Below are 24,728 nucleotides of genomic sequence, written 5' to 3'. Positions count from 1 at the left end.
TTCTTTCTTGTTACAACTTCCTGTATCTTCGTGTGTAGTGAGATGCGTGAGTCCATGTTTGGCTTACCTTTTCACTTGAAAGTTCGTTGAGTAATCAGTAATACCTGGAAGAGTCTTCCCCAGGGCGCCCCTCCGCCAGAACACCTTGTTGGCTCCTCAGCTGGTGGGGGTCGGGTTGTGTTGTGGCCCCATATTGAGGTCCTCGGGGTCTTCCTCCCTGAGTTCGCTGTTAATTATTATGATGGCCTGGGTGAGGGGTGAGGCTTCACAGCATTTCTTTAGACAAATGGAAATGAGACGTTTGATCAGAAATACTCCAAAAATGATTCCCATGATGATTAGGATTGCTGCCCCTACCAGGCACAGTAACCAGTCTCCCCAGTCATGAAATATAGATCTCCACCCTGCGTAACCCTCCTTGCGTTCCACTCGATCGCTAGTGAGAGCTTCAAGCCTTATAGGTGAAAACACCTATAAGTGAAATGTGTTCTTCTCTGGGAGGTTACTGTATTTTCACAAGATTTCACAACTGTACTCCAAAAGGGTTCTTTAGGGGCCCATGGAACTTGGGTAATTAGAGATGCGTGTTGACCCCATATGAATCCTATTTGTGCAAAGTGCCCCCGCTGGGTTTTGTCTTGCGTTTTGTTCTGCCAAGCCACTTCTGTCTTTTCTGCATTTTCTGACGTCCCCCTTTGCCACGGAGGTGTATACGGTTTCTTTGGCTTGAGTGTGTTAGTGTGTTGCCTAGTGATAGGTCCCCCCTACAAAGGAGTAGTGTCAGTACCAGGAGTTGCATGTTGTGTCGTCAAAGGTTCTGTCACTGTCTCCGTTACTACAAGGTTTACAGCATACCACTGCACTGAACACTGCAGTCAACTGCAACATAATGACAAGTATTTGTGCAAAAGATTATTTTTAAATGATACCTCCGTACGAGGCTCCCACCATGACTAGAGCTTGCAGGACTGGAAGTTGCTCTGGGTGCGTGGTGAGTGGATGTGAAGGCCAGAGACCTTACTGTACACTACTGTAGATTTTGATCAGGCAAGCATACCTTCCATCCATCTCCTTGTCTGACTGCCTGTAAAGTGTTCTGGTGTTCGTTGCCCCATCTTGTGGTTCTGGGGCGCATCTCAATCTGTTCACCATTCTTCCTAACTCCCCTGCACTATGTTCATTACTAACTGCCATTGAGATGTGCGGTGTTAGTCCTTCTCTGTGCTTCATTAGTTCGCGCTCTCTGGCGGCTTGTTTCACCTCCACCGCCGCTCCTTCCTTCCCGATCCATCGGTTGGTTGTCATCAGAGAGCGTTTGACGGTGTAATCTCTATGTGCTTTGTCCACGTATTCATAATCCTGCCCTGTTTCATCGTAGTAGACAGTGAGTGCAGTGCAAAGCCAATTCCATTCCTTCCAGATCGATGTCGTTGCTAAGCAACCATTCCTCTACATCCCTTTAATTCCACTTATGCTTCCCAAATCCAATGAATTTATCCTGACAGATAGAGGCTCATATAAAGACAACAGACATGCTTTTCTGTCCGCTTCTTGCGTAGCCTACCAAACGTCCTTGTTCTTGGATGTCTGACATGTAAACAAGGACAAATGTGTCCAAGAGCCACGTCCTAAAGGTTTTGTCTTCACCAGAAGAAGAATAATAAGAAGAACAACGCGGAGCTCTCTTAGAGCCGGCATTCACCACGCGAGACGCGGCTAAAAGATAAACCCACATTAAATAAAATCCCTTCCTTGTTCAAAGCATTTAAAATCCCCCTTTCCATCCATCCTAAATCCCTCGGTCCTGCGCCTCTTCCGCGTCTTTTTTTTTTATTTTTTTTATTTTCCGGTCACGAAGCCCAATCAACAACAACAACAACAACCGGAACAAACATATATATTACAGCCTTGTTTCAAAGCATTGTCGCTTCCATGTTTCGATAGCGCGTGCACTCGCCCCGAAACAAAAAAATCGAGCGATGCTTTGAAACGTTAACGTTAATGTCCTTATTAATTAATTTTACCACAAAGCTATCTCTTTAAAATCTAGTTTGTCCACCATATTCAAAATCAGCCGCCTCGAGAAATTCTCGTACATTCTCCGACAAGCAGGCACATTCACAGCAGGGTGTTAATTGCACTTTCAAGTTTGACAAAGCGCGCTGGGCCCATGCGTGATTACGTCATCACGCACTCACATGAGCAATACGTCTTCTCAGCGCGTTGGTTTTTACGATCAAACTCGCGTAACAAATATTTGACGACATCTCAAATACGTTCGTTTTAAATCGGAATTTTACAGAATCCTATGAAGGGCGTCTCCAAACTTTGTAACATGTGCTAATCCATCTCGTAAACCCTCACGATAAGCTGTCCTTCGATGGGACGATTTCGTGCTTTCGCCGCGCCTGTTAAATTCGACGGCACGTCACGTGACTCGCAAAACCCCATAAAATAAGTTTTTTTTTTCTTCAGATTTACGAAAATCAAGTATAAAACATGCTTAATGACCCCAACAATGAAACCAGAATTGAAACTGACGTTAAAACGAACCCGTAACGTCGATCAGCCTTACGAAACATACAAAGTGGAAACAGAACTGAATTTGAATTTGAAATCAAAATGATGCTCCGTGGAGACCATCCATTTATCACGTACAGTGTTCAAAGCCAAAACAGCATACAGAGTTTATCGGACCATGAGAAAACCCGAACATTGGTCCATTTAACATCCCACACACAGCACGAGTACTGTAGGGAATTCTCACACATAATCCCCAAACTGTCTGCTGAAGTGGTTTTAATTATTCAATTCCCTATCGAGTTCACTCACACACACACGCACACACACGCACACACACATACATACACACGCACACACACACACACACACACACACACACACACACACACACACACACACACACACACACACACACACACACACACACATACACACACACACACCCTCAAAATGACATTTGCCCATCACTGAATTAACAACACGTGCAGAATCGGTCATCATCGTCCTTCCTCCGGATTTAGTGTGCGCAATTCACCTCGTCCAAAGTCTTCACATTAACGATGATGACCAATCATTATCTCCATACAAACATACAAGTTGTTCCACACATACAAGTTCCAGGTTGGAACACTCATCTTACGTCTAACACAAAACTCAACCTTCCCCACCACATTGTATTCACAAATACATCCAAACAGGTAACTCTACAAACAGCCCTTCTCCTGGCTCATTAACTCTGTGTTCTTTTCCCGTTGGTTCAAGATTCCCTCTGAATCGAATCGCTTACGTCCTGTCTCACTTTGTGACTCCGTTAGCCACGCTGCAAACGCTCTCCAGTGTTTTCCACTTTCACCGGTAACTTTAAGTGTTGTTCCTTTGGGTAACTCTATGTTCTTTGCAGAGTTATTCCCCATCTTATGTTCTTAACTTGTCACCAGCCTAAAGCTTTAGTCTTGTCTCCTTTTATCACGGGATCAAAATCCCCCTTTCTTGCATACCGCCTGATAGCTTTCTTTCCTCTCTTTAATGTGCAAGATCAAAGTCCCGCTCTACTCAATCGCCTTTAGCCTTCTCTCTTATGGACGGGCCTTTAACCCTCCCCTTTATGGTACAGGATTCCAACCTGTTCCCTCATTTCTACAGGACTCGAACCTGTTTTTATTATTTCGTGCTCCCATTTTCTCGACTTTTTGTTCCACTAATTTTCTAGCCACCTCATTTACCTGTAGGACTTCCTCCTCCCACATATACGCTCGCATGTCTGGCTCAGGTTTTACTTTATCATTCATTCGATGTTCTAGCCGGCTTGATAGGTTATAGACGATTTCTGATCTTAGAGAACCCCATTTTGGGAATGGGTGTGGATCCCCTTTTGTCCACCTTTCCCACAATGCCAATTGAGTGCATGACTTAGGTCCATATTTTTCATACATTAATCCCGCAGCTGTATTCGGGGTGGGGCATCTTTATCCCCTATTGATTTTGACGTCTTATTTCCCATATTTCCTTATTTCACTGATCCTTCCTAGAGTTTTCTTGGGCCGGGTTAGTGTTCTCCGCCTGGGGTGTTTCTTCACACTCCCAATGCACACTTCCCGCTCCCTCACCCTCCCAACGGGGTTTTCACACCTTCCCCTCCTCTCAATCTCCCGTTCGGATCCTGGCCCTGGCGTATTCTTGGGTCTCCCCCACGGTCTCCCAAAGGAGTGTCCTGGGGTTCCCCTCAACCTTCCAATGGGCCCTTACCTTCCCGGGTACCCCTTTCCGATGTGCAAATAAACCTCCTTCTCCCCTGGTTCGTTTTGAAAGGGCAAGGACAGATCTCAGAGAGCAACGAGTATCCCCAGTGTGAGAAAGGAGGCAGCTTTCTTACCTTTTCCTTAAGCTGGCCGGCTCTTTCCTCCTTTGTCTCACCAGGGTTCTCGAGCTCCTCCTCGATCTGGCTTGCCCCCTCGCCGACTACGCCAATTGTTGAGATCCAGGTGAGGTCCACAGCGATTAAGGTCAAGCTTTGTTCATCACCGATCTTGGGAGAGAAGGTTTTATTTCACATCAGACATATGCATATGGAGAAAACAGGCTTTGAACACAATAGTCCACCCAGCCTAATCCTCTGGTGAGCTGTCTTTCGGCACTGCCTTATATTCAGTTTACTGCGACCTTTGAATGACTGTGTGTCAAAGAGGATTTATTACCATCCATTAATTTATTGCATTCTCCTGTCAGTACTGCTGATAAGAGAGCACAGAAAGTGCAGAAACAACACCCTTGATTCCTTAAAGAATTTTAAAAGGTAGCCTCCTACATGTTGTTTAGGCCTTAACAGCTCTGGGCAGTAGTCCAACAGATTCCAGGTAGCTCAGCTGCCCGATTAGCAAGGTCATTCAAACGGTCGACAAGGCCAGCTGTGTTGTAACAATGTCAAAACAAGTTTCTTGACAGTGCACAGATAAACATTGGGAAGATTTATCCTTTCCCTCTTTCCAGTGAAACTAAAGAGTTTTAACCAAACACTAGTAGACATGTTTGGTTGCTGTTAGAGTACATACAATCCCGACATATATATATATATATATATATATATATATATATATATATATATATATATACACATATATATACATATATATATATATATATATATATATATATATATATATATATATATATATATATATATATATATATATATATATATACATATATATATACATATATATATATATACATATATATACATACATATATATATACATATATATACATATATATATATATATATATATATATATATACATATATATATACATATATATATATATATATATATATATACATATATATATACATATATATATATATACATATATATATACATATATATATACATATATATATATATATATATATATATATATATATATATATAACCACGTACAACATTGACATTCGACACGAGGTCTTGCTGCTGTCTGTCGTCTTGGCTGCTGGTGTTGGTGCTTGCGTTATTATCTTGTGGTCTTGGACTGTATTGTCTTGCCAATTGCTTTTGGAGATGCGCTGGGAAGCGCACACTTATTTCTTGACTGTTATTCAAAGAAGGATATTATTAAAGAACAGGTTATCCAAGAAGGCCTTATTATTCACCACGTTGAACATCTGGAATAGGGGTTTTAGTTCACACAGGTGAACTCTTAAACAGCAAGGAGTTCACAGTGGCCGATCGTCGTTAAACACTAAGTTGTTCACAGGGTGCAACAGGGCATACATGGGTGGCGTACAAGTGGGGGGGGGGGGCACCAGATGCGCCATGGGGGGTCATTGCACCCAAATGCCCCCCTAGCGACGGGCCTGCTCTTCCCCCTATCTCTGCACAACACACCCCAATAAATCTTGATCGTACCACATAGCATTCCTCGCCCATTGTTAATAAATTATTATTAGAAATGTTCCCAGCTCGTTTTTGTGGTTTCTTTCATTGTTCCAGCATCGTCCGAATCCTAGCTTAGCCAGGACTTTATTCCCAACGATCTGTTCCTTTTAGCCGGTACGTCCTTGGTAGTGTCGCTCGGCTGCATCCGATCCGTTAAACTGAACCGATCCGGTATAATGATCCGGTTCGGACAAGGCGTACCGAGGGCGTGTTCCCCGGTAATTAAATCACGTGATTAATTAGGTAACCCGATTAATCCATAGATGGGAGGACCCTAGGTCACGCGGTTGAGTTATTGGCGTCCACGGTCGGTTAAGTGACCCGCCGCGTCACGGAATTATCCGTATGTGACGGCCTACAATTCTGGGGAGTCTGGTGGGAGCCGAAATAGCTTCCCCCCTTGTGGTCTTCTCACCCGACCCCCGGCCCACAACAATATATACGTACATAATCATCTTCTCAAGAACCATATTGCAGATCGAGGTGAAACTTCATACATATGATCATGGGGAATGTATAGTGAATTTTTTTTTCATATTGATTGATGCAATTTAGCCTTAATGTGCACAAAAGTGGTCATTAAATATCCAAATAATCAATCAATTAATCAATAAAGCTATGGATAATGGCAATGAGGCCATTTGGCCCATCATTTCCATGCTGCACTCCAGAGTTAATATTTGCTACAGCTTTAAACATCAATATTCTTGATGGTTTACTTAAGTCTAAATAACCCGATTTTGATCGGGTCACCCAACGTGTGCGTGCACGTCTCTACGATTTGGCAGTATGTCGTCCTGACGACGCCATAATAAGGGAAAATCTGGAATCGGCAACTCTGCTTTCATTTATTTTTGAAAGACATTCTATGGCCAATCAGTTACATTTCTCAACCTTTATCCTCTGATAAACAATCAAATTGCTTGGAAGAGTGCTATATCATTAAAAGACAATTGAGGCAATTGCAGGAGTCCATTGTTTCCGCAAGGCGTTAATAGTTATATATTTTTGAATCACTGGCACTGTTTTTGAAAAGACAAAATGGAAACTAATGAATACACATTAATAAGGTTGATCGAACAAATTAATAGTCATGTTACAGCATGCTCAGTCTGTGTACTAACATGGACGACGACAATGTTAATTTTAAAGTTTAAATTGTTGCAGTCAGATTGGGGAGAAAAAGTTGTATTTTTGTTGTTGTCACACATGTGTGACTTATAATATATGACATATGTCACGCATGTGTGACATGTGTATTTCCGATTTATAAACAGCAATGGGTAGGCTCATGAGTGTTTTCAGGCGTTTGCACTTCGTCTGAGCAAAAGAGAACGAAACGCACCTTCTTTTGGTTGCAACGAAAAGCTAAAACCCGGATCGTCAGCTTCTCCTTGCTTCTCCTTACTTCCCACAGAACTTATCATCCTCCGATTAACATGTGGTTCGTTCCATCCACTTGTTTGTTTTTTACCCGTCTGTCGACCCAGATCGACACTCGCCTTCATGAGGAAGACTAGTTTTTCATTCTGATGCAGGAAAGTCATGATTAGTAAATTTAAGTTACCTTGCAAGGAACTTCAACGCAGGAGGAGGCCATTCATTCCATCGAACCTGCGCTATTATGACCAACCTATGGTTGTTTGTCCGTGCTCTTATCCTTTTCAAGTACATGCTGAGTGTCAAGCAAGGAGGCAGCACGTACCGTTTCAAAAATCTTTGGTACGACTCAGCTGGGGTTTGAACCACCGACCTCCCAGACTCGCCTTGATTTCAGAAGTTTGCATTTCCAACATGCACTCGTGATGTTTACACTTTGCCAACCTGTTCCCTTTTATAAACTGCATTTGTATTTGTTTTATTGCTTTTCCATATCTTTTCAGAAGTCATTTTTTTTATCTCTGTTTTCTTTGTCTGCTTTGAGAGGGCAATGTTAAAAAGAAAAGAAATACTCTGAGCCCACCCATCAATGTATTCCATCTGCATGGATTCCCAGCAGGGCCATCATACTTTCTTTTCTTTTCGTTTTTTCATTCTATCAGCATTATCTGTAACCTTTTTCTTCTCTTCTTTTTTTCTATTTTTGAAAGGAAATGAGAAAAAGTCTCATTTTGCACGGCATTTTTTTCTTTCTTCCTGCACATGCACTTTCCCAGGCTATTTGAATATAAATGGTAGCACGATGAAAATATTGAGATGGATTCGTCACGATTTCCATCCCCCTCCCGTCCCCTACCCCATAATAGAATTGAAGGCTGCCGATACGGCCTTGTGCTTTTGAACTGCTCAATTTTTGCATCGCTCGAGAATTGCAACAGGGATTACTAACTTGCACTCCCAACTCCGGAGCGAATTGCACGTCTGGATGGTGCTCACACCCACGGTGCTGAGTTTGCACCCAGTAAAAAATGTTAGCATCTTGTGGTATCAGGAAACTGATCATAGGTGTGTGTGTGTGTGTGTGTGTGTGTGTGTGTGTGTGTGTGTGTGTGTGTGTGTGTGTGTGTGTGTGTGTGTGTGTGTGTGTGTGTGTGTGTGTCACTAACTTTCTTTTTTACGTCATTCTCTGTGGAAACAGATGGAAAGCAGTCGGGCAAGAAAAGAAAAGGACAAGACGCTCCTGATGATGATGATGAAAGAGAAGAAGATGAAGATGACGACGACGATGGGTCAGATTCGGAGTTTGAGGTGGGCCGGAAGTCTCGCTACCGGCATCATCTTCTGCGACGGAAATTGACCGAGAGTGATTCTGACAAAGGCAAAGCCAAGCTGAAGAAGAAGAAAAAGAAGAAACATGGAGTCAAAGAAGAAGAAGAAGAAGAAGAAGATGAAGATGGAGACAAAAAAGGCAAGCAAAAAGGCAAAGTAAATCAACAAAGCACCAGCGAAGCAGGTAAAAGTGATTCTGCATTTATTTTGTGGTATGTATGTATGTATGTACAGTGGGGAGAACAAGTATTTGATACACTGCCGATTTTGCAGGTTTCCCACTTACAAAGCACATAGAGATCTGTATTTTTATCATAGGTACACCAGCTGTGAAAGACGGAATCTAAAACAAAAATACTGAAAATCACATTGTATGATTTTAAAATAATTAATTTGCATTTTATTGCATGAAATAAGTATTTGAAACATCAGAAAAACAGAACTTAATATTTGGTACAGAAACCTTTGTTTGCAATTACAGAGATCAGACGTTTCCTGTAGTTCTTCACCAGGTTTGCACAGACTGCAGCAGGGATTTTGGCTCACTCCTCCATACAGATCTTCTACAGATCCTTCAGGTTTCAGGGCTGTCGCTGGGTAACACAGACTTTCAGCTCCCTCCAAAGATTTTTCTATTGGGTTCAGGTCTCGAGACTGGCTAGGCCACTCCAGGACCTTGAGATGCTTCTTACGGAGCCATTCCTTAGTTGCCCTAGCTGTGTGTTTCGGGTCGTTGTCATGCTGGAAGACCCAGTCACGTCCCATCTTCAATGCTGTTGTTGAGCGAAGGAGGTTGTTGGCCAAGATCTCGCGATACATGGCCCCATCCATCCTCCCCTCAATACGGTGCAGTCGTCCTGTCCCCTTTGCAGAAAAGCATCCCCAAAGAATGATGTTTCCACCTCCATGCTTCATGGTTGGGATGGTGTTCTTGGGGTTGTACTCATCCTTCTTCTTCCTCCAAACATGGTGAGTGGAGTTTAAACCAAAAAGCTCTTTTTGCCTCATCAGACCACATAACCTTCTCCCATTCCTCCGCTGGATCATCCAGATGGTCATTGGCAAACTTCAGACGGGCCTGGACATGTGCTAGCTTGAGCAGAGGGACCTGGCGTGCGCTGCAGGATTTTAATCCATGACGGCGTAGTGTGTTACTTATGGTTTTCTTTGATACTGTGGTCCCAGCTCTCTTCAGGTCATTGACCAGGTCCTGTCGTGTAGTTCTCGGCTGATCCCTCACCTTTCTCATCATCATTGAGGCTCCACGAGGTGAGATCTTGCATGGAGCCCCAGACCGAGGGAGATTGACTGTTATCTTGAACTTCTTCCATTTTCTAATAATTGTGCCAACAGTTGTTGCCTTCTCACCAAGCTGCTTGCCTATTGTCCTGTAGCCCCTCCCAGCCTTGTGCAAGCCTACAATTTTGTCCTTGATGTCCTGAGACAGCTCTCTGGTCTTTCCCTTTGTGGAGAGGTTGGAGTCTGATTGATTGAGTGTGGACAGCTGTCTTTTATGCAGATAACGAGTTCAAACAGGTGCAGTTAATACAGGTAATGAGTGGAGAATGGGAGGGCTTCTTAAAGACAAAACTAACAGGTCTGTGAGAGCCGGAATTCTTACTGGTTGGTCGGTGATCAAATACTTATTTCATGCAATAAAATGCAAATTAATTATTTTAAAATCATACAATGTGATTTTCAGGATTTTTGTTTTAGATTCCGTCTTTCACAGCTGGTGTACCTATGATAAAAATTACAGACCTCTAAGTGCTTTGTAAGTGGGAAAAGCTGCAAAATCGGCAGTGTATCAAATACTTGTTCTCCCCACTGTATATATGTATGTTTGGTTGTTTGCTTGCATCTTTTCATTTGATGTGTTCTGATTTTGGTGATAAATCCAACAGCAGGAGTTGTTGCACATTTCACGTCCTTGAGAGGATTGAGTAATATTGCTTGCACTCTATTTGAAAAGAGGTGATTGTGATTACCTGCACTGTGATTTGGTTTTAATTAATAAGATAACAGTCCCGTTTGACGGCAGTATAAGGATAACAGTCCCAAAATAATGGCCTTGGTTCTGTGCTGCTTGAGGTGCAAATTGAGATTGACTTCCTTGGCCAATATTTTTATTTTACCTTTTCTCTTTCAATCGTTTTGATGTTTCACATTACGTATCGAAGTCGGTACACTTTAACCTTTTTTTTGTATACCTTGTCGAGGCTCGTATGAGAGCTAACACACAACGCACAACAAGGGGGCATGAAACAAGAGGGGTGGGAGTGGGAAGGACAAAACAGTGGGGAGCAGAGACATTAGGAGATCTGTGGAAGGGAGAGGGATGTGGCAGGGAACACGGGGTATACAAGATGGACATTACAGGGACTTTCAGGAAGGAAAGCAGGGAATTTGAAGGAGGTAGGTTTGGGGTGGATTAACGGGGGTAGAAAAGATCGAGGATTTGGATGGGGGGGGGCCGATAAGAGGTGGTGGTGAACACTGTTTTGAACGCCAGGAGGGAAGAATGGGATTGAACAGAGTGAGGGAGTTTATTCCAAAGGCGGGGAAAAAGAGGAATGAAAGAGTGAAGGTGAGCATTGATTCGTGATTTTGTTAGTTTTGCCAGAAGGGGGTTGTTGGTGGACCTTGAGTGCCCTGCAGAAATGTGGAGTCAAATCGCAGACAGAGTAGGGGGGGGGGCAAGACCGGAGAGGAGACGTTAGAAGACAAAGACTACCGACCTGCCTGCGGTGAGAGAGTGAGAGGCCCAAAGACTCAGCCTCATAGTGGGAGATGCCAATGATCCAAAATGCCTTGGTTTCCACAGCGTGAAGCCGAGTAAGGTGGGAGGCAGGAGCACCAGCCCAGATGGGAGGGCAGTACTCCATCAGGCTGCGGAGGAAAGCTTTGTATGTGGTCAGGAGCTCAGGTGGGCCGAGGAAGGACTTTGCATGACGGAGGATGCCCAGTCAGGGACTGGCTTTGGAGGCCAGGTTGGAAATGTGACTTTCCCAGGAAAGATCATGGCAGATCATGAAACCCAGAAGCTTTAAAGAAAGGAATTCTTCCAGAGGATTGTTGAGAAAGTAGATGTGGGAGTTTTCCAAATGGTCCTTTCGGAGAGACAAAATGAGGGTGTGAGATTTGTCTGGATTGAAAGACATGTTCCACGCATTGGACCAGTTTGTGATTTTACCCAGATCTGCAGTGAGCGAAGAAGCTGCTGCTTGCCGGTCTGAGGGATGACAGATGGTACGGCAGAGGGTGGAGTCATCAGCAAAGAGATTAGGATGATTTTCCAGAGAGTCGGAGAGATCATTGATGAAAACCAGAAAAATAACAGGGCTCAGAACACTGCCTTGAGGAACTCCAGTCTGGACAGGAAGAGGGGATGAGAGAACTCCATTTAGGGCCACACGTTGACTGCGACAGGAGAGGAAGTCTGCGAGCCATGAGTGGAGATGGCCTTGGGTACCACAAGAAGAGAGTTTGGTGAACAGGGCAGGGTGCCAGACCGTGTCAAAAGCACGCAATATGTCTTGGGATATGGCTCCTATTTCATGTCCGGCATTGAGTACCTCCATCCATTGTTGGGAGAGCAGAAGCAGCATATCCAGGGTAGAGTGACCTGGTCTGAAACCAAATTGATGATGAGGAACTCAGGCCATTGGAGAAGAGGAAGCATTTAATGTCTGAAGTGCTGATGGATTCCATAACCTTGCTGATGATTGGGAGAACGCTGATTGGTCTGTCGTTGCAGGGATCTGTTTTTGCACCTTTTTATGCAGGGCAGTAATGTTTGCTGATTTCCAAGCAGATGACAGATGACCTTGAGAAAATGAGAGGGTGCATAGATCAGAGAGAGTGCATAGATCAGAGAGGGTGAGCAAGAGCAGAGGAGCAGAATTTTAGGACACGTGGGCTGATGCCGTCTGGACCTGTTGCAAAATCAGAGTCGAGGTTTGACAGCAAGCTCTCCACTTTGTCAGAAGAAAAGGACACAGTCCATGAACAGTTGGGTGTGACTGGGTAAGGTGGGTACAGAAAATGATGGGTTTTGGACACAAGATTTCGATGCAAACACCAAGTTTAGGCATTCAGCCTTTTTAACGTGCGGTATCAGCAGTGCGGCCATTTGAGGTAAGGGAGGGGATGGAGAGGAACATACGCCAGAAACACATTTGATTAGATGCCACCAGGATTTGGAGGAGGGAGAGAGAGGTTTGAAAATTCAGACTTGAGCTTCGAAAGATGTTGTTTTCTGGCTCTCCTGAGGGTAGACACACACTTGTTCCGAGCTTTATGGAAGGAACTGAGATTACCCTCAGTTGGGTTTGCTTTCCATGAGGAAAACCTTTCACAAGAAAAGGTTTCAACCTCCATTAAAAATAATTGTTTATCTACGTGGGTGGTTCGTGCTTTGACCTGAACAAACTTTTGAGGCTAAAAAGCATTGGATGCAGTGGTTGAAGGTTTGTTTGGGTAATTTATTTTGGATAGTTTGTCAGACTAACTGCAAGGTGACAACTATTTGGTGCACTTGGTCTCCTGCACCCATCATTATCTGTGTAGGATAGAGTGGCTCAGAATCTGGGTACACCACTCTGTGAATAAATAGGGCTGTCATCATTTTTGTTTGTTTGTTTGTTTATCCATATTGTGATTATTCACCTCCTGCAGGGAATTTGGAATTAATTTGGTGCCGAGCATACTTTTTTTTTACCTTTTTGTTACTTTTTTTGTTTTGTCTTGTATGTGGAGTTGGGGTTGGGGGAGGGGGTGGTTTCCCATCTTTGATTTCCAGATTTACATCAGCTGTGATCATACTCTTGTGTTACCTTTGGCATCCTAAAGAGAGCAGCAACGATGTGGAAAGTGAAGCTGAGAGCGACTGCGACAGCGAGTCTGATGGGGATTCGGTGCAAAAATCGGAGCTCGAGGAGAACGGATCCTCATCGGAAGAAGACGGGAAGAAGAAATCTTATCATACCAGGTTTTGCATCTCCTTGACGTGTTCTTTTGTAGCGTTCACCAATTTTTTTTAACAGCAGGGAGGCTTGAATGAGTGCAGTTGATATGAACCGAATAAGAGCAGCAGAAGCGCAGAACGAAATAAAATGAGAGTCACGAGTGAAAATGGTCGGAATTGGTCATTGAAAGTCGGGCGATCTTTCAACATATAATGCAAGTTCTCTCTGTTATAGGTCAAATAAGAAGGCAGAAAATAAGAAACAGCGGAGTTACAAGGGAAAGAAGAAGAAGAGGAGGAGGATCAAGGTTCAGGATTCTTCATCGGGTTCTGATAAGGTTGGAGTTCACAGCTGAATGCTTGATGTTTAACTTCGTCTCGATTTTAAATCGTCGATAACGAGTCTGGTACAATTCATGCTCACCCAGTTATTCTTTCTTTCTTTCTGTTTTTTTTTTTTTCTGTCAACAGTCAGAAAAAGAATCTGAAGGTAGTGACGATGATCAGACGTCACCCAGTAAGGGACGAAAGAAAATCCGGAAGATCATCAAGGATGACAAACTTCGAGGAGTGACGCAGCAAGCGCTGAAAGAAGAAGAAGAGCGCCGCAAACGTGTCGCAGACAGAGAGAAGGAAAGAGAGAAGTTGAGAGAGGTGAGTGAAATTTTATTTCTGCATTGGGGACAAAAGGTGTTCTGTGAGTTTCCAATCGGCATCGAGTGTATTTGCGTCGTTTCGATAGAACGTCATTAACACATGATGGGACAATCGTCAATTTAAGTCACGCTCGTCCGATGTAACACCGTTAAAAATTTTGAGGTGCCGTGTACTTCCGTTCGTCCGATACCCGTGCGTATCTTTGTAAATAAATGCTTTTGTGTCCTTTGTTCTCCCTCCCTGTTTACTTATTAAATACGCACATCAAGTCACTTGGTCTCCGAGTGATTTGAGTTGCCCTGATCACAAATGTTTTTTTTTTTAGTTATTAATCGTCCGTTAAAGGACACATTGGGTTTGGGGAGATTAGCATCCACACGGAAAGCACCCTCCGTCCGGCACGATGACTGCTCAAACCTCAAATTAGATGTCGGGTATGAGGGAGTACCAGCATGTCGCTTTGCTGGCTCAGACGTTCCACCGAAGCACGGTAGTAGCTGCCTCTCCCTCTCTGTGTTCCCGACTCTCTCAACCGGCACCACTGAATTATCCATCGTTGTACATGTTATTTCATTCGTGTGCTGTATTGATTTGCTTCGTTTTCGTCTCTAATATGTACTTGAATGAAGGTTCGGTTAATTTAGGGTGAACAAAAAAATTTCCCCGGCAATTCACACCCCAATTAGAGCGCTAAGTATATGGGAAAATCGTATCCGAATAATGTCCTCTCGTATAATGTCGCAGGTTCTTGGAACGCGCCCACGACATTTAACGACTTGCTGTACTGGGGGGGAACAACATTTATCACACAAAGCTACTTATGACACATCCATAAGCTTATTGGTTTGCTTAACTTGGGAAATAAATATAACGGACTCACACCTTGATATAACCTTGGTGTTCTAACCAAGACAAATTCCCAACTCATGGCAGTTTCCAAGCGACAGGAAGTGTAAAGATTCGGCGTGATAACACGTATACTATAAAATGTGAGACATGATGTGGAGTCGTAGATGTATGGGTTCTTTGTTAATCTGCTTCTTGGTTCCATACCAGCGGCACTTCCTGGTGATTTGTCATGAGTGTGACAGGATTATTTGGTGTAAAAATGGCTGCGGTGCTGCATCGGTTTCCTGGACAGTTTGGTTCATGTTTTTCTGCTTTCGTGTAGGATCTTTAACCATTCGACAGGAAATTTACAAGCTCAGATAATGAGATTTTCTTTCTTGCGCAAGTACATGAAAATGGCCAATTTTCCTGTGTCCGACCGTTTACCGCCCGTTTATTTATTTGTTTGTTTGTTCTTCTGATTTCTTGAAATTCATTTGGCATGTGTCATTGTGGCAGGTTTTTCTTTGTGAGCAACATCCACGCTAGTGGAAGAGCAGGCTGCTAGATGATCCAAGGATAAAAAATGAGAGTGTTTGGTGATTAGGTTAAAATATATTGTTTCCACCCACGTTAAGAACAGCCGGAGGTATCGTCTGAGATGTTTTAAGCATCGCATGAGTCACCCTGCCTACTGATGATGGACGTGACGATATGCCTGCAAGCAGAGTGCCTCAAACGTTTCGGCTGGTATGCCAGCTGTTTTTGATGACATTGAGGAGCTAGCACGTACGTAACATAGGTAGCATGCCTGCTTTGAGGTGACGAAGAAACGACGAAATCCAAACAAGCAGATGGATGAATAAATTGAGGAGGGGAGTTGAGGGTGAGGAGGAGTGGGAGGAAGGTTTGGAGAGGAATATGGGTCGGGGAGAGGAAGAGGGAGAAGAAGGACCCACAACCATTGGGAAAGGATTTCAGTATATTCCTTTCCATTTAAACCAGCAATATGCGGCAAATTTACTTTCGTAAGCAAACCTCACCGATCCTGCAGTGGTTTGAAAGTGATCATGAAAATTACAACTGATTGTTTGCAAGTGTGAGATGGACAAATGGTCACATGGTGGGAGCAAGCACGCCTTGAGGCATGCTACCCAGCAATGAAAATGATGCTTTGCAAATATTGTATCAACCTTCACTTTACCGACGTGCCAAGCTTATTAATCTGCTTGAAACTTCAGCGGACTGCATTTTGGTGGCTGGGAAAATTGAGGAATGTTTGCTTGCAAGGCAGCACTCCAACTTGATTTCCACCAGCCCCGCCCCCATTTAAATCCTCTGCCATGAACACATTATTTTTTTATGGGGAGAGTTTGCACACGATGTATAAAAGACATTAGGCGACAATGGAAAAATCAACGCAGCGTGTGGATTTAAAAAATTGGTCACAGCATCAGGAGGCAGGGTTGAGATTTAAGTTGATGAAATATTCAGTGAGAAGGAGAAATATCTGAGGGTGATGGAGCGTCACTAACAGCTCAAGGTATTGCAAATTATACTGATCTAGAACAGAGAACTAATAAAATGTAAACTGTTGCAAAATTGAGAATCGTCGTAAAGCGATTTGGATATGACAGACGTTCATCTTCCAGCTTCTTATCCATCCATTGGGACCATACTCTGTGCAAAGCGTTGGTGCTGCCTAAGCAATCTCCTGGGCTATTGGACACAATCCTGGACAGGTCGCCACTCCGACACAGTATACCAGCATGCTGGCACTCGTTTTGCCTACCTCGGAAGGATGACGGGCTGAGTCAACCCCACCTGGTATTAATTGAACAGCCAAGTTGGATTTGAGCTCAGGACCCTCGGATCCCAAGCCCACCACTCTAGCCATTAAGCCAACACCAGACATCAGCTTCTTATGTACGAGGGCCATTCAAACATCTCTGAGAATGTATTCGTCGGGGCACCCTCAGGCTGTTTTTATTTATTTATTTATAATATATAGGTTAACATGGATGGTTGCTTACATGCCTTTAGTTTCATTAATTTGTCATTGTATGTTGTTGTTCCACCAGTGAGGTGGGAAATGAGGTTTTACAATTGTGTGTGTATCTGTAAGTTCGTCCTTGTCCAGGGTCTAATTTGAGCTTTTGTCATCAAATTTTCAACAAACCTTTATTTTGAGAATCTGGAGAATACATTGATAATTGGGTCAAAATGGCAAAGGGCAAAGAGATGGTGAATATAAACAAGGAGTTGATACTCTCGGTCCCCGGCCTTTCAGGTGGTATGAGGGATATTAAAGCTAAATATATAACCCAGGTTACCGAGATGGTTGCCATGGCAACATAATTCCGCCAATCACAGTCGTGATCTAATCAGGTTGAGATAATGTCATGATGAATAGATATCTGCAATACGAAAGCTAAATATGCAATGGTTTTTGAAATATCGCGTTCATAGAAGTACATGAACAGATTGGTCAGAGCTCATTTTAATGTCCCCTGTCTCAGACCTTGTCGGGAGGGGCGGGGGACTTTCGGCCCTATTAACCCGGCAGCCGCTCGTTAAGTCAGGTTTTGTAATCGCTTCCGTGTTTCTTTATTTATTTACCATTTGAGCTTCACTGTGTGTTGTGTGCAGACCATAAATTTTTTACCATTTAAGATTTTGTCATCAAATTTTCAACAAACCTATTTTGTGAATATGCAGAACATGAAGAAATGTGTGTGTGTGTGTGTGTTTTTTTAGTTGTTTTTGTCAAGTTTAGTATGAGTACAAAGCGGATGCGGATGGGCTTTGCATTTTTGGGATGCTTTCTAGTTTGAATATTTATCCCCACGCTTTTTGAAAAAAGGCGGGATATTGTAATTGGCTCTGTCTGTCTGTCACTCTCTCCTCCTAAATGGTTGGGCAGAAATTCACCCATCATGGTAGAAATGATCATCACACGGCACGAAGGTGCAAGAACAGTGTCATTTTTGGGGCCGTTCCCTGGGGCGGGATCAAAAGGTCAAATCCCCAAAAATATAATTACGGGCACATTTTAAAACACTTTTTTAAATAAAACTTTATATATGCGATCAGCTTTAGGGGACGCATTAAATATGTAACGATTTTTTGGGCATTTGACTGCCGGTTCATGCCCTCAGGGTGGGGACTTGTGGGTCATTCCTGATGGAACTTTTTGCTCTCTTTCAACTTTGCTTTAGCTGGGAAGTGTGGGGATTTATGATGGCACATGGCGTGGGATTCAAGAGTCCATAAATATGGATTTCCTTGATAGGGGAGACGTCACTTCTATTAACTCGAATAGACCTTCAGCAGGGTAGCCAGGACGAGACCTTGCACAGTAAAGTATGATGAACCAAAAAGTGTGTGCAATAGCAGTGCTACCGACGGACTACTGTTTTTTTTTAATTTTTTTGGTGGGTGGGAGGGTGTGTGGTACAAAGTCCAGGCTCTGGGAGGAACTAGAGGCATGGCGAGACAATTTTCACGCCAACTCGCTGAGGCATGGGCGAGTAGGCTGGGCAATCACAAGGGCACTAATTCTACAATACAACACAACAAGGTGCGGTTTAACATGGAAAAATTGGACAAAAACACAAACAGCAACACAGGGGCTACTATAAAGGCACTCTGTATGAACAGTTTACATTTTGTACCACACTGACGGGCCATTCTGCATCCGGACCTTAACCCAAATCAAGTCGTCTTGTTCTCGTCACTTACCCAACTCATCCACCTAGTTTTGTCATAACCCGTTCACAACATTTTGAGATATTGTGCTCTATATAGTTTTTGGCCCAATCTCTCAATGGTGAAGAATCACTGAAAAAAATTATAAGATCCTGATCTTCACGAAAATCTAATAAATTAATCGTCCTCACACACCCAACCTGTCCACCAAATATCATCCGAGTCCCTCCATCACTTTTTGAGATATCCTACTAGCAGAGAAACAGACAGACTAATAAACAGAATTGAATACATAACCTCCGTCCACCTTTGGTGGAGGAGGTAAAAATACAACATAACTAGAACTACGTTGTCGATGGCACACCATCGCATATTCCCGCGCGTACTGCTTTGTCCCATTAACGCTCGGTGAAATTTTATCTTGCAAAATGGATTGACTATTCTTTTCTATTTGATGTACTTTATGACCAAAGACTTACTATGTTTACTAAATCAGAAGTCATTGCAAGGATGTCAACATTTCATGAAACATTAATTTAACACTGTCCAGCAATATAGAACTGTGCATCAATTTAATCATAGGAATGAACTGTGTATAATATTAATTATAATAATTATTCATAATCAATTAGATAAATACAGTAAAACCTGTGACTGTTTGTCACTCATGGGGGCCACATAAGTAAGTTCTTTATAAAAGAATTTACCATGTACAATGGTAAATGCACTTAAATTTTTAAAAAATCGACCCCCATGACCCCAAGCCCTCTGGCCCGGCCTCTAGGGGTCATATCAAAAATCCGAAAGTGTTGTGCACTTCCCCATACATATATCTACTATGTCCCAAAGTTTCAAGTTCCTATTTCACACGATGTAGGAGGAGTTACAGGGTAAGAAGGACGGACGGACGGCAGAGATAATCACAATATTCCCGCGCTTTCGAGTAAAAACACGATGGATGTGGCTTTGACCTGACTTTGATAAAACTTAACTTTGAAACTCAACTCAACTTTGAAACCAAACTTGGCTTTGAGGAACTGTGAGATTCAACATTTAACGTACATGGACCCAGTGGCCATACCATTAGAAAAGCCAATCGATGAACACTGCAATACCCTAAATAATATGTACAAGTACCTGCATCAGTGCTTCTCCTGAGATGTTCTCACAACCATTTTAATCAAGAGCTTAGGTGATAAGGTCAATGGGCATTATAAAGATTCTGCCGTGTTACTGCAATGTGAGTCCTGTGTGAACAGGACTCACCACCATATGTGGTCTACGCATCAAAGCCACGGTTGCTGTCCACCATCGTAGAACAAATCTACCACCTCCGACTTGTAGTGAAGTCCATGCGTAAAGTTGCTGCTGCAGAATTTCTCCCGTTCTCAAATAGATATTTACAAATGACACAGTTTCCATCCTCTGTGCACCGAACGTATGATTGTCCAAAATGTACCGAATCTATCCACGGCTTTGTATTAAACAGGTAACGATACCGATCTCTCCGAATTAACGTTTGAGCATTTTGAAGTAGCATGCTCCGACCTTTGTACCGAGGCTTGCGTTTGATATTCAACATCTCATTACGACGTACTGATGTGAATCGTGCCACTCGTGTGAGCAAGTATCTTTAAAGTTATGATTTCACGTGTGTGAAAATAAGTGAACGTTTCTGCAGGTGGATTTGCGGCTGAAAATTGGTTCCGGCTTTAATTTTCTACAACCACAACAAATTCTGTGTTCGCATGAGAGACTGTTCAAAATTATCCATTCCTGCACACGCCATGCATGCCTCTTCCCTTCCCTCACTTTACTCGGACAATATATTCCTCACCGACTTTACCCTTTTCCTCCACCCCTCCAAAACACCCTTTCCGCTCCATTCTCTTTTCTCCCCTCTCCTTCCTTGACTTCCATTTCTCCTTTCTCAATTTTTATTTTCTCAATTTTGATCACCCTTATTCCTCACTTCCAATCTGTTTGTAATAAACAGATGACCATCCTCCTCCTCCACCCCTCCTCCCCCTCCCTTTCCCCATCCTCCTTCTTCCCCTCACTCTCCTCCTCCACCCTAAAATCCCCATCGCCTCTGATCCAAAAAAAAACGGTTCTTTCTGTGAGATAACTTACAATATTTGCTTCCTGTACACTGCTTGAAAACGTACATTATAATCGGTATTTATTATTTAATTTTGGATCAGATAAGGCACCTGCATCACACTTTCCTTTGTCTTCCTTCCAGAGTCGACTTGCTATCTACCAGTGTGTAATGTAATCCGGCCGTGACTTGACTCTTCTCGTCTTATCTGTAATTAGCATTTCTGATATTGATCTTACATCTGTGTGCCATGCTGTGATGTGGCTCAAATTGTCCGTTAGAATTAATTACACCAGCATGCAGAAGGAACGGGGTCACGTGGGTCTCGTACCATGCGAGTTGCACGCCATCCGAGGAGCAACATGACAGTCATGTTCGACATTTACAATTGCACACTCAATTTGGCCAGAGGAAGGAAGGATTTACACATCCCATCTCCCTCTCCTTCCATTGGGGCAAATGTTTGTGTGCATGAAATTGAAATGCTTGGAATCGAACATGGCAATTATTAATAATATAATAAAAACGAATCCAAACAGTCAATCATAACCTTCTGCAAACCAGATGAACAAAATATACCGATCCTTTGTCGTGTGGCATTTAATTGAGCTTGTTTTTTTGTTATGGTGTGATGTTGAAATATTTCTTCACATTTCATCCATACATCTGATTTTGGGTTTTTAAGTCAGCACTTGCTTGGGCTGGTAGGATGGCCTAGCCATAGAAGTACGCACACTCGCCGTCAATCCTGGGTTTTGAATCCTGACGCAGCTAAAAACCGTCATCCCGTGTGTTTACAGGCAAGGTGATTCACCCATGTGTGTGCCTTCCCTTGGATGGACGACACTAAACTGGGCATTCCATCTGCCTGCCCATATCAGTTGGACGTTAAACATCCCATCATGTCCTTCATGGAGAGTCGGCAAGCCATTGCTGGTCAGGTCAGGTCAGGTATGGGAGCATGCACCGGAGCAGCACATCGCTGCATCCACTTTCTGCCGGTACTCTAGGGGCCTCTGTCTGGCCATCCACCCAAGTAGATGCCTCGCCTATCCCCATCTCCTTGAAATGATGATCAACCTGCTGAAACCACGAGGCACGCGCTCGGCCCATTAGCCTCCTTCACTCATGAGGCTCCCTCACTGAGAGAAACTGGTGAGCAGGATCAACATCAAGAAAATCGGCCACATGTCAATACAGCCACAGCTGATACTCACGGGCTCTGCAGGTGACAAATCTCACTTGAGTCTCTCTCAGCAACCGCTCGTTGGACACAAAGTCCGACGAATGATAGCCAAGGATTATCCGAAGAGTCTCTGTTCAGAGTCCAAATCTGGTCAGAGTCCAAGTCTCACATCCGCAGAGCAAGACTGGAAGGACCAAGGACCTGAAGACTTTGACTTTTACCATTCTGCACAGGTACCGGCAGTGCCACACCCCATGATCTCGTGAAACCATGACTCCACAGGCCTGACACAGACGTCTATTGACCTCTGGCTCACAGCCAGTAGAGACATGGTAAATGAAGAGACTGCCAAGGTAAGTGAATCTCTCCATGACCTCAACATCCTCACCACAAATAGGTACAGACAAGATAGCAGCATCCAAGATGTCAATGAAAGTATGAATCTTAGTTTTGACCCAGGAAACCCATACTCCCAGTGGCTCCGACTCCTCATTCAGCACCTGGATGGCCCCCAAAAGGATATCTAAAGTCTCCGCAAAGATGACTGCATCATCTCCGAAATCAAGGCCAACGATCTTGACATTCTCAAACGATGCACCGCAGCTTGATCTCTCCGGCATCCTCCCTAGAATCAAGTCCATACAAGTGCTGAAAAGTGTGGGGGCCAGTACACACCCCTGACGAACTCCAGAAACAACTGGAGGTAAGTCAGAGATGGCATCACCACATCTCACAGCACTCTCAGCACTAGAGTAGAGTTCAGACATCAGATCGATCAGTTTTGGTGCCACCCCACGAAGACCAAGAATCCTCCAGAGGGCATCTCAATTCACTGAATCAAACGCTTTACAGAGATCAACATAGGCTGCAAACAGCCCCTGCCGAAACTCTCGTCTGCGTTCGGTGAGGACCCGAAGAGCAAGGATGCGGTCAATCATTGACCTCTTTGGTGTAAAGCTTGACTGCTCGAGGTGCTTGGGCTCAAGCAGATGGTGGCGAACCCTATCAAGAATTATCCGAGCAAAGACCTTGCCCGGCACTGGGAGCAGCGCCACCCCTCGGTAGTTGTTGCAATCTTGGCGATCACCCTTCCCTTTCCAGAGAGGGACAAAAAGTTGGGATGATGCCTGTGTTCCAAACAGAGCACAGAACTGCATGCAATGACACAAGTACAGCGTTTCAACCAGCCTTGAGAAGTTCGGCATGGATGCCACAGATCCCTGGAGCTTTATCCCATTTCAACCGGTTCACCGCAGCCTGTTTTTCCACAAATGAAGGTGGATCACAGTTAATATGGAGGTTTAGCAAAAGGGATAGTAACACCCCTGAGATCCAACTTCGGCACAATGCACAAATTCTAAATTCATGCCGAACATCAGGCCTTGCCAGCTGGTTCGTGAAAGACTTGGGCCAAAATTTCTCCAGCCAACCCCACATGAGCATGGGAATAATTGTGTCCATTAAAGAAAGAAAGAAGTAGTAAGCACTTCTTTAAAGAGAAGCCACAGTCGAAGTTCAAAATCGAAGAATCATTTCTTTTCCATGTACAATTTTTGATTTTACATTGTTATTGAAAAACAAAAATGCACCATTGAGTTGGAAAGGCAACAAACTGAATTTCCTCATAATTTCTACGATAACTCTGTCTCACATTTATTATAATAACATGAGTTGCCTTGCAACGATCTTCGACGCAGGAGGAGACCTTTCTGCCCACCAAAGTCTGCGTTGTTATTTCCATCATTTGGTTGTTTATCCGTGCTCTATCCTTTTATAAATGTTGAGCATCAGACAAGGAAACAGCACGTACCATTTTTGAAAAGTCTTTCGTATACTCAGCTGGGGCCAACTGGCAGGGATTGCAATCTGCCCTCTCTCAGAAAGATTGGGCTGCCATCTCCAGAGCATCCGATATTGATCCTGCCTGGGAATATTTTCGCAAAAGCATTATCTCCCATTCACCGGTTTATCCCGTCTTGTCTGCGGCTATTCTATCCATTCTGTCAGCCCTGGAACACGGAATCCTGTCGTGAGAAAGTTCCAGTGAGGCAGCTTGCTTTCCCAACACGGAAAGCTAACCCGAATCAGCGCAACTTCGGGTCATGTTCCGTAAGATTTGCAACAAAAAGATGATATCCTTTAGGCACGATGGAGAATATCATCTTTGTTCATATCAAGGTGGAATTCAACTGATCAATCAAGAATATCAAGAACGGTGCTCGGTAGAGCGCATATACCTGCGCCAGGCTGAACAGTTTATGTTTTGTATCCTGCTGAAAGGCCGTATCTGAATCGAGACCTGAACCAAAATCTAATCTTCTAGTTTTTGTCACCCAACCAACTCATCCACCAAGTTTTGTCATAATCCGTCCATGACTTTTTGAAATATCATGCTATGTATTGTATTGTTTTTAGCTCCATCTCTCAATGGTGAAGAATCACTTTATTTTAAAATTCCAGTATATCGATTCAGATCTTCACCAACATCGAATCAATTGGTCATTGTCACATACCCAACCTGTCCACCAAGTTTTGTCCGAATCCGTCCACAACGTTTTGAGATATCCTTCTCACAGACAGACAGACGGGTGAAAACATAACCTCTCTCCACCTTTCG

At 43.5% G+C, this 24,728-nt stretch overlaps 1 protein-coding gene across 1 annotated transcript in view; it reads left to right on the top strand.

The window, feature by feature from the left end:
• ATRX (ATRX chromatin remodeler) overlaps window positions 1-24,728 on the top strand; it is a 536,186-nt gene that overhangs the window by 420,951 nt on the left and 90,507 nt on the right. The window contains exons 12-15 of the mRNA XM_085859788.1: window positions 8,535-8,849; window positions 13,517-13,655; window positions 13,867-13,969; window positions 14,103-14,285. Of these exons, the coding sequence (XP_085715914.1) occupies window positions 8,535-8,849; window positions 13,517-13,655; window positions 13,867-13,969; window positions 14,103-14,285 (740 nt within the window). The remainder of the gene's footprint in view (window positions 1-8,534; window positions 8,850-13,516; window positions 13,656-13,866; window positions 13,970-14,102; window positions 14,286-24,728) is intronic.

This window comes from Eptatretus burgeri, chromosome 16, assembly GCF_056783735.1.
Source record: "Eptatretus burgeri isolate ZD-2024b chromosome 16, Ebu_testis_v1, whole genome shotgun sequence".
In the NCBI taxonomy this organism is placed as follows: domain Eukaryota; kingdom Metazoa; phylum Chordata; class Myxini; order Myxiniformes; family Myxinidae; genus Eptatretus; species Eptatretus burgeri.
This window is presented reverse-complemented; position numbering and strand designations above follow the sequence as displayed.